General features: G+C 42.1%; 1 protein-coding gene and 1 pseudogene across 1 annotated transcript in view; one reads left to right on the top strand and one right to left on the bottom strand.

Moving 5' to 3' along the window:
* Positions 1-408, top strand: part of LOC110596433 — an 809-nt pseudogene extending 401 nt beyond the window's left edge.
* UBAP2 (ubiquitin associated protein 2) overlaps positions 1-11,326 on the bottom strand; it is a 126,672-nt gene that overhangs the window by 76,567 nt on the left and 38,779 nt on the right. The window contains exons 3-4 of the mRNA XM_008066797.2: positions 5,630-5,707; positions 2,451-2,561 (exon numbers count right to left, since the gene is read on the bottom strand). Coding sequence (XP_008064988.1) covers positions 2,451-2,561; positions 5,630-5,707 — 189 coding nt within the window. The remainder of the gene's footprint in view (positions 1-2,450; positions 2,562-5,629; positions 5,708-11,326) is intronic.

Raw genomic sequence — 11,326 nt, 5'->3', positions numbered from 1 at the left:
CGGCCACTGCACTCCAGTCTGAGTGACAGAGTGAGACTCCAACTCAAAAAAAAAAGAAAGTTGGTATGAGGCATTACCACTTAAAGAGGAACCAGAGTTTCTGCCCAACTGTCAACTGTGATAAATTGTGGACTTGGTCAGTAAGCAGACAAGAGTGAATGCTGCTAAAAACAAGACAGGAAGGCTCCCATCATTATTGTGGTGTAACTGGGCTACTACAAAGTTCTGGGAAAGGGAAAGTTCCCAAAGCAGCCAGTCATTGTGAAGCCCAAATTCTTCAGCAGAAGAGCTGAGGAGAAGATTAAGGGTGTGGGGGGAGCCTGTGTCCTGATGGCTTTTAGCCACATGGAGGAAGGTTCAAATGTTAACAAATGCTTAAAAAAAAAAAAAGAAAAAGTTGAGCTTTAAGTTGAATTTCAAGAGAAAGTTTAGCTAATATGTAGCCAAGAACCACTCCCTTCAGGTTCAATCCCAAATGAGGAAGAAAAGCTAAAACTCAATAAAACAAAAAGAAAACTGGGTATTTAAAAGATTCACCCAACTACCACACAGAAAAGGAGTGAAATCTGCTACACAAAAATGTGTAAAGAAAAGGCAACAAAAATATTATTCAGAGGACTTATTTTTTTATAAAGAGGGCAGTTAAATTCTTCAGTTCATTTTCAAAATAACTGAGAGTCACTCTATGCTGCATTCATGAACAATGAGGTAAACACATTTCTTACATTTTATAAAACCCAAGAAATTTATCCCTGCATGTCAGCAAAAAAACCATTCAAAATTTTAATTTATCATTTAACACAATATGTTTTCCCAACATATTTACAAATTTAGTGGTTTATCATGTGGATCAGTGTTGGAATTTTACCCACAGATAGTGCTATATTCAAATAGTAAAACATTTTCCAAATTAGTTACTTTTTATACTAACAAAATTCATTTTGCTTTTTTCTCCTTAACTAAAAAAGACAGTCATTTTTGTTTTCAGTTTCTCATAGCAATTCACTTTCATATAGTCTGTCCCTAAAAATGAGAACATGATTAAACCTGAACACTGACAAGAAAGGCAGTTATTGCCGGGCTCGGTGGCTCAGCCTGTAATCCCGTGCCTTTGGGAGGCTGAGGTGAGTGGATTGCCTGTGCCCGCGGGTTCGAGACCCACCTGGGCAGCGAGACCTCATCTCTACAATAAATCAAAAAATCAGCCGGGCGTGGTAGCGCATGCCTGTAATTCCGGCTACTCGGAAGGCTGAGGCGGAAGGATCGCCAGAGCCCAGCAGGCGAGGCTGCGGTGGCCGGGAGCGGCTACCGCACTCCAGTCTGGGTGACAGAGTGAGACTCCAACTCAAAAAAAAAAGAAAGGCAGTTATTGATGTATCATCGTTGTAACCTCTTTTTGTTGAGTCATTATCTGTTTTTAATTTGTTCGGAAATTGTTTCCTCAATTTAAAAAATACAAATGAAATACCATGCAATCTCCACACAGAAATCACAAGTTTAGGGCTGACAATTGCCTGGTATGGCTTTAGTTGCATACTTCTGAAAATCAAAGAGAAGAGTTCTGGTGTGCCTGCATGTTCACCAGACTTTAACTAAAGCAAAGCAAAATAAAATAAAATAAAAAACAGGCCAGGCACTGGGCACAGTAGCTTACGCCAATAATCCCAGCACTTTGGGAGTCTGAGGGGAGAAGACTGCCTGAGCCCACAAGTTCGAGACCAGCCTGGGCAATTTGGTGAGACCGCATCTCTACAATAAATCAAGAAAAATTAGCCGGGCATGATGCCTGTAGCTCCAGCTACTTGGAAGGATAAGACGGAAGGATTGCCTGAGCCCAGCAGGTAGAGGCTGCAGTGGCCATGAGTATGCCACTGCACTCCAACCTGGGTGACAGAATGAGACTCTGACTCAAAATAATAATTATAATAATAATAGTAATATATGTCAAACTGTCTTGAGAATGTGTCTGTAGAATATTCACACATAAACAAATAGATATACCAGCAAATTCTGGTGTTTGTTAGTCTATGAAGATACAAGAAGTAGTTAGAGGTGACTATTGAGATGAAGGAACATAGGCAGTGGAACCAAGAGAAGTTTTTCAGGTGGTGAAAACATCCACAGGCCGAGAGAATTTTGGAAGCTGTTTAAGGCTGGAGTAGATCATCAATTTCTCTTTCGAGTCTTCATACTGTATGACTTCATAGAGAAACAATACATAACAAAAACAGTATGATGACCACTTGTATACCTAATCCTGAATCGTACCCCACATCTTTAAAAAAAAAAAAAAGTAATTTCAGGTTAGTGTTCTTTCTCGAACTTTAAACAAATATGAAATGGTACCCATAAGTCCCTCCACCTCCCCAACCTCAACCAAGATGAAACTGAAAATGTGATATGGAATTGGAGACAAATCGTAACACTGCAAGTCAATTAATAATACTTACCGTGTCTGAATTCCCTTCCAGCAATATATTGATAGCTTTGTTCACATCTCCATTACAGTCATGTAGGGCCACGATGCATTCATCCTGATTTTTCCCAGTCACTTCCATAAGCTATTGAACATACCAGAAAATGATCAGAGGGAGTCCAAAAATGGCACTTAATATTAATTTTGAGATTTTTCTTTGCAAATACAGAAATCATGTAATCCTCCTACATGAAGATGGCCTCTTCCAGATTCTTATTTAACATGAGGATACATTTACTTTTTTTGTGTGTGGCTATTCCATGCATGTCCTTCTATGAATACTGGCAGATATCAATCCTCCTCCAAGTTGACCAAGTCAGATTATTCACCAGCAGCACACACATACATATATACCAACACTCTCAGAACACCCAGGATCAGGTATCTGAATACTAAACTTAGTTCAATGGCATGGAATCCCTAAACTTAATATTTAAGTGGAATTATGAGTATCTAGCCACCATTTGCAGAAAATCCAACACAAATGTTTTGCACAGTGACAACATTCCATACATTGGCTATCACTGCTTGGATTAGAATCCTCCTTATACATACTAAATTATAACATCCTAAAGTCTCACAAGTCAAATTCTGCATCCATCATAAAACACACTCAGACATATTATTTTCTCAAGGAGCTTCAATACTGTGCTATGTTTGAAGCAATCAAAGAACTCTCAGTCTATTCTCATTGACAAGAAAGATTAAACTACTTAGCATTTTCATCATTGGAACAATCACTGATTAGGCACAAAGAAGATTTCTCAAGTATCAATGAACAAATCTATGATTTATATACGAGGGGGTGACCCCAAAAAACAGGAATTATTCTTTGGAGGGCAGGTCCCTTATAGTACAGGCTTTCTTGGCTAGGTAAGTATTCTAGGAACCCATTGGCATCAGTGTACCAGTTAGCGTTGCTGTAGAGAGGCTGTGTTCAGCTTCAGTGAATTTTGGAGGGGGAGAGATTCTTTTAAAGCATTTGCCCATTTCATGATGGGTGATTTACAAGCACAGCTGCCCACACAGTGCTGTGTTCAGCAGTTTTTGACCAAAAGCAGCATGACATTCGTGACCCATCCTCCCTATCCACCTGATTGTGCCTACAGTAACTTCCCTGGATGAAAAAAGTTCTCAAAGGGAAACATTTTGCCGATGTGGAAGAGATGAAACAAAAAACGGCATGAGCAGTGGGGAAAGCATCGCAATAGGTGTATTACATCAGGTGGAAAATACCTTGAAGGTGACTGAAGTCTAAACATGGAAGAATAAACATATAGTTTTTAATAAAGAAATTCTGGGGTTTTTGGGGTCCTCCCTCGTGTCTGTTGTGTTGTAACTACATTTAACATGTTTTTTTTTTTAGTTGGCATCTCATCTGTCGCCCAGACTGGAGGGCCATAGCACGCTTGTGGCCATTACAGCCTCAACCTACTGGGCTCAGGAGATCCTTCCACCTCAGCCTTCCAAGTAGCTGGAACCACAGGCACGCACCACCATACCCAGCTAATTTTTTGATTTATTGTAGCAATGAGGTCTCACCAAGTTGCCCAGGTTGGTCTCAAACCTCTGGATTCAGGCAATCCTCTCACCTCCCCCTCCCAAAGTGCTGAGATTACAGGCGTAAGTCACCATGCCAGGCTACTATTTTAATGTGTATTATAGCTCAAGTTCAAAACAGCTTGATCTCAACATTTCAAGAAACTGAATATGGTCACATTAACAGCAAACCCTTCTAGAACCCAGGTCTCTGGATCTCATTATCACAATTTTTTGCTCTATACCAGTTGGCCTCCTTATTGTCATCTTTTCATTTTATCAAGCAGCAAAAGTTCTACCAACTCCACAGCTTTCCAGTGTTTCAGTCTTTGGATATCTACTAATATAAATGTCCAATTTTTATCAATGATCTGCACTAACTGAATACCTGCTACATACAACTGTCAAGATGCACAGTCTGCATCAACATCTCCCCAGTGATTAAATGAGGAAGAAACAGAACTAAAGTTAGAACTTAAATCTCTGAACTCCTGGACCAATGTTCTTTTTTGTGTATCTGCTATGCTATTCCGATAAAAAGCAATATAATATATAGAAGTATGTCTCAAGTTATACACAGATCTCATTCCAAAGAAGGAATTGCATGATTTCTAATAAATCTTTTGTGTGCTTCTAAAAAAAATTACTATTAGTCTAATGTCAGCAACTATAGGTAAGAACAAAGTATCTATATGGTAAATTGCTAAAGATTACACTGTGGGACATTTACTCCAAAGAGTAATTATTAGAAGACATCTACCAAGGGCTAGAGTATCAGGCACTGAGGTCGGGGTTATAGTTTGGTTTCTACAATCTTCATGGGAAAGGAAGTCAGTAAAGAAGGGTTTGAAATGAAGTTTGACTTATCAAAAGGACCTCTTATTAAAGCTCTAAAGGAAGATATTGCCCTAAAGATAATGTTAAATTTTCCTAACTAAAGTTAGGAATCATACGCATGTTTGAAAAGGCAAGTCAGCTCATCCCTAATTAAACATTTCTAGAAGTCGGGCTCGGTGACTCAGCCTGTAATCCCGTGCCTTTGGGAGGCTGAGGTGAGTGAATTGCCTGAGCCCGCGAGTTCAAGACCCGCCTGGGCAACTTGGCGAGACCTCATCTCTACAATAAATCAAAAATTAGCTGGCCATGGTAGCGCACGCCTGTAGTTCCAGCTACTTGGAAGGCTGAGGCGGAAGGATAGCCTGCGCCCAGCAGGTCAAGGCTGCGGTGGCCGGGAGCGGCCACTGCACTCCAGTCTGGGTGACAGAGTGAGACTCCAACTCAAAAAAAAAAAAAAAAAAACATTTCTAGAGAATGCACCAAATGTACTGTTTTCAAATGTTCTACCTTCGTGCACAGGATACAGATATTGTCAGTGTGCTTTCAAAAGTGTCTAGTCCAATGTTGAGCACTGGTAACTCAGAAAGATTCTACTATCACAAGGATGAATTCCTTCATCTCTCCACCGAAAGAGGTATTTAATCACAAGTCCAATTCACAGATATGAGTTGAGACTAAGCAAAAAGTATAATTTAAAACGAAAATCTCTAGTGAAATTATCTTTTTGAGTGCATTAAGAGATCACAAAAATGACAGTATCCTTCGCCAGAAACGAACCTGTATAACTTTAGCTTCAAAATCTGAATCATTCTTATCAAAGATCACCTGAGCAAGACGCATCTGTTCAGCTGTTGCCTGAAAAACAAATAAAACTATTATATATTTGAGCACCAAAAATATAAGGGAGATACCAAAATCTGGAGCACACAGAAAAAGCTATCGAACACTACAGTAAAAAAAATACTAAGCCGGGCTCGGTGGCTCAGCCTGTAATCCCGCGCCTTTGGGAGGCTGAGGTGAGTGGATTGCCTGAGCCCGCGGGTTCGAGACCCGCCTGGGCAGCGAGACCTCATCTCTACAATAAATCAAAAAACCAGCCGGGCGTGGTAGCGCATGCCTGTAATTCCGGCTACTTGGAAGGCTGAGGCAGAAGGACCGCCGGAGCCCAGCAGGTCGAGGCTGCGGTGGCCTGGAGCGGCCACTGCATTCCAGTCTGGACGACAGAGTGAGACTCCAACTCAAAAAAAAATACTAACTGAAAAGACAAATTAGATAGCATAAAGTACCCATTCCTTTGGCCAAATGACCTAAAGTTTTTGTCCATCTTAGACCAGCCATATGGCTTTATTTGAATTTTCTTTCCTTTGGGGAGCAGGGTGGGAAATCACAAAAGAAAGCAGAAAAACAAGTAATGAAAACAACTGCCCAGACACAGACTTGGATCAAGACCTGGTGTTCAAAAAAGCAAAAAGGTTCTGCTGTCAGCTCTAAAAGTGTATCCTGGCCAGTTCTGAAAAGAAAAAGCTGTATTTAGCTAAATAAAACAGTTTTCAAGTTACTCCTTTTTCAACCACAATTGTAAAAAATCTAATTAAAAAAAGAGACAGATGCAGTGACACATGTCATTAGTCCCAGCTACCTGAGCCTAACAGTTCAAGGCTATGATAAGCCATGATTGTGCCACTGCAATCCAGCCTGGGTGACAGAGTGATACACCAACTGAAAATTTAAAAAATAATAAAAATAAATAAATAAAGCTCCAGGTCTTCACATTCAGCTGGGCGTGGTAGTTCATGCCTGTAATCCTAACACTTTGGGAGGCTGAGGTGGGAGGACCAGCCTGGCCAACATAGTGAGACCCCAGCTCTAAAAAAGAAAAAAGAAAAAAAAAAAAATCACAAAAAGTACCCAGGTGTGGTGGGGCATGCCTATAGTCCCAGCTACTTGGGAGGCTTAGGCAGGAGAATCGATGAGCCCAGGAGGTTAAAGCTAGGGTGAGCCATGATTGTGTCACTGCACTCCAATCTGGGCAACAGAGTGAGACCTCAACTCAAAAAAAATTAACATGCAAACAATGAAACCAGTCACTTCTGTTGAAACTCTTTTCCAGTTACTTTTTTTTGGTTGAGTTAGTCTTTCTCTGTCGCCCAGGCTGGAAGGCAGAGGCCCGTTCACTGCCACCATAACCTCAAACTGCTGGGTTAGGCGATCCTGCCGCCTCAGCTTTCCAAGTAGCTGGAACTATAGGCATGTACCACCATGCCCAGCTAATTTTTCTTGATTTATTGTAGAGATGAGTCTCACCAAGTTGCCCAGGTAGTCTCGAACCTGTGGGTTCAGGCAATCCTCCCACCTCAGCCTCCCAAAGTGTTGGGATTATAGGCATGAACCACTGCGGTTGGCCATCCAGTTAGTTACTCAAAACTGTTTTCGTGTTTCGGTAAGAAATATATACTTTTAAGAAATCATTTTTTAAAAAATTAAATTTCGAAGTTTCCTTTTGCTATGTTTTTTTAAAAATTAGAAGTTTTTAAAACAGTTATTCTGTTGTGGAGAGATTTAATAATGTGGCAATTTGGTTTCTTCATTTTGACAACAGTCTCAAGACTATGACAAGGAAATTAGGTGAGGGTATTTAAAAACTCTCTATACCATCTCTGTAGAAATTGTTTGTTTGTTTGTTTATGAGATCAGGATCAGCTGGGTACAGCGGCTCAAGCCTGTAATCCCAGCACTTTGGGAGGTAAAGGGTAAGAGGATTGTTTGAGAACAGCCTGGGCAACTTGGTGAGACCTCGTCTCTACAATAAAACAAAAAACTAGCCGGGTGTGGTGGTGCATGCCTGTGGTTCCAGCTACTTGGAAGGCTGAGGTGGAAAGATCACCTGAGCCCAGCAGGTAGAGGCTGCAGTGGCCATAAGCATGCCACTGCACTCCAGCCTGGTCGACAGAGTGAGACTGTGACTCAAAAAAAAAAACAAAACCAGAATCTTGTTCCCTCTGCTGCCCAGACTGGAGTACAGTGACATAATCACAGTTCACTGATGCTGCAGCCTCAAATTCCTGGGCTCAAGTGATTCTCTCATCTCAGCTTTTCCAGTAGCTAGGAATGTGGGTGTCACTACCATGTGTGAGTTATCTTTTTTTTTTTTATTTTGTAGAGATAGGGGTCTCACTAAATTGCCCAGGCTAGTCTAATATTCCAGGTCTTAAGGGATTCTCCCACCTCAGTCTCCAAAAGCACCGGGATTACAGACATGAGCCACCTTACCTGGCCCAAAATAGTTTTAAGTTGGTCCTTGTTAACTAGTCTATACTAATTCTCAACACAAATATTTAATAAGCTAAACAGTTTACTGAACAATCTGAGAGGGAAAAAGTCACAAGGAACTAATGAATAGCTTTTCTTCTTGGTTTTAATATACATTCATTTCAATTTCTCAACTAAAGTGGGAGTGGGGGTGGTTGGCATTTTTTGAATCATAAAACACTTCTCACAAGACCTTTCTAGCCGATGTGAGTGGGTGATTATACAAACAAATGCTTTGGCCCGAACACCTCAGGTCTATTGGCCTGTTCATTGGAACCTATGTCTGCTATAACTTCAGTTTAATTGCTGCAGTACTGTTACATTACACCCAGAAAGACATGTACAGAAACTCAGTGTCCATTCAAAATTTAACTTCAATCAGGCCATGCATGGTGGTTCACACTTATAATCCTAGCACTTTGGGAGAACAAGGCAGAAGGATTATTTGAACCCAGGAGTTAGAGACCATCCTGGGCAACAATGCAAGACCTTGTCTCTACAAAAAAGTAGAAGAAATTAGCTAGGCATGGTGATGCATGCCTGTAGTCCTAGTTACTCAGAAGCTAAGGAAGAAGGGTCACCTGAACTCAGGAGGTTGAGGCTGCAGTAAACCATGATCATGCCACTGTACTCTAGCCTGGACAACAGAGTGAGACCCTGATCAAAAAAAAAAAAGGCAAGGCACGGTGGCTCATGCCTGTAATACCAACACTTTGAAAGGTTGAGGCAGTAACATAAGTGCTTGGGCACAGGACTTTGAGACCAGCTTGGGCAACATAGTGAGACCTCATCTCTACAAAAAATTAAAAAATTAAAAAATTAGCCAGGCATGCTGGTGTGCGCCTGTAGTCCCAGCTACTCGGGAGGCTGAGATGGAATGATCACCTGAGCCCAGGTGGACAAGGCCACAGTGAGCCATGAATGTACCACTGCACTCCAGCCTGCATGACAGAGTGAGATCTCAACTCAAAAGAGAAAAAATTTTTTTACCTAATACTTTCTAGCATGTTTAGGGTCTTACATATTACATACACTCTTACTATCCCTAAGTCTACACCAGTCAAGCAATCACTTCTTTGCCCATAAGCAACTGAGAAGTCTCAGTGCTATAGCCAAAAAGACCAATAGCATGATAACTAGATGAGATGAGAGAGAAAACCAAAGATGAGCTCTTGAAAGATTAGCACTAGCCGGATTCGGTGGCTCAGCCTGTAATCCCGCGCCTTTGGGAGACTGAGGTGAGTGGGTTGCCTGAGCCCGCAGGTTCGAGACCCGCCTGGGCAACTTGGCGAGACCTCATCTCTATAATAAATAAAAAAATTAGCCCGATGTGGTAGTGCGTGCCTGTAGTTCCAGGTACTTGGAAAGCTGAGGAGGAAGGATCGCCGGAGCCCAACAGGTCGAGGCTGCGGTGGCCGGGAGCGACCACTGCACTCCAGTCTGGGCGACAGAGTGAGACTCCAGCTCAAAAACAAAAAAAGTAGGATTGTAATCCAGGACATACATACAAACCATGGTGGCCCCCAGTATGTCCAAAGAACAAAGAAAGGTGGGGGTTTGGTTGGGTTTGGTGGCTCAGCCTGTAACCACAGCACTTTGGGAGGCCGAGGCCAGTGGACTGCCTGAGCCCACGGGTTCGAGACAAGTCCAGGCACTCTACATCAAATCAAAAAATTAGCTGAGCGAGGTAGCACACACCTGTAGTTCGGCCACCTGGAAGGCTGAGGCAGAAGGATCACTGGAGCCCAGCAGGTAGACAATGGGGTGGCCATGAGTGTGCCATGCATTCCAGTCTGGGCAAAAAAGTGAGACTCTAATTCAAAACAAAAACAAAAAAAGGTGGGAGTTGTATTAGAAAGATAAATGTTCCATATTGTTTTGAAAGAAAACTCATTGGCATCAGTGAAGTTTTAGGAGCTGGCAAGCTCTGATTTCTGAAGCTCTTACTGGTAGTAGGCAAAACTAATCTTAGGATCCATGACAGTTTGTTCCAGCAACCACTAGGTAAAACTGGTCTTAAGGTTACAGCAGGCCAGGCTCGGTGGCTCAGCCTGTAATCCCGCGCCCTTGGGAGGCTGAGGTGAGTGGATTGCCTGAGCCTGCGGGTTCGAGACCCACCTGGACAGCGAGACCTCATCTCTACAATAAAAATCAAAAAGTCAGCCGGGCGTGGTAGCACGCATCTGTAATTCTGGCTACTCGGAAGGCTGAGGCGGAAGGATCGCCGGAGTCCAGCTGGCGAGGCTGTGGTGGCCGGGAGCGGCCACTGCACTCCAGTCTAGGTGACCGAGTGAGACTCCAACTCAAAAAAAAAAAAAAAAAAAAGGTTACAGCAGGTCATTTCTGCAGCTGGCTTACAATATAATTCCTGGGTAGGTACTTTGTGCCCTGAGTGCTTTTTTCCCTCAGTCTCTTGACACTAATTTAGTTGGGTATGATAAAATAACTCTATATAATCAGTTTCCACAGAATTAAAGAGGACCATCAGTGCCTCTGCTGCTAAAGCCTACATGAGTAATTTGCTCATTTTCCACTCTCTGAATCTCAAAACCTAAAACATGTACCTTAATTATTATCAAGCAGATTCATGAATAGCCCTTACCATTATGAAATTTTCTTAAATTACACCTTTTTTTTTTAGTTGGAGTCTCACTCTGTCACCCAGGCTGGAGTGCAATGGCACACTCATGGCCACAGCAGCCTCGACCTGGTGAGCTCAGATGATCCTTCCATCTCAACCTTCCAAGTAGCTGGGGACCACCACATCCAGACAGTTTATTTATTTATCTGATGACAAGGTCTTGCCAAGTTGCCCAGGCTGGTCTTGAACCCCTAACCTCAGGCAATTCTCTTGTTTCTGTCTCCCAAAGTGCTGAGATTACAGACGTGAGCCACCGCACCCAGCTAAATTACAACATTTTTCTACACTGAACACAGGAAACCATGAGTTGGGCAACTAGCATTTGGTACTTACATATGTTTCTCTTTTGTCAAAAACAAGATATTTCACATACTACTATGCAGGGACATACACAAACACAATTTATTATGAATATATTTATCAGGCTTAATGGCTACATAACAACACATTTCTTTTTCTTTTTCTTTTTTTTTGAGTTGGAGTCTCACTCTATCACCCAGACTGGAGTGCAGTGGCCGCTCCCG

Source organism: Carlito syrichta, unplaced genomic scaffold, assembly GCF_000164805.1.
Source record: "Carlito syrichta isolate Samal-C Ts95f unplaced genomic scaffold, Tarsius_syrichta-2.0.1 Scaffold309111, whole genome shotgun sequence".
Classification (NCBI taxonomy): Eukaryota; Metazoa; Chordata; class Mammalia; order Primates; family Tarsiidae; genus Carlito; species Carlito syrichta.
The sequence above is the reverse complement of the archived record's forward strand: the minus strand, read 5'-3'. Positions and strand labels throughout refer to the sequence as shown.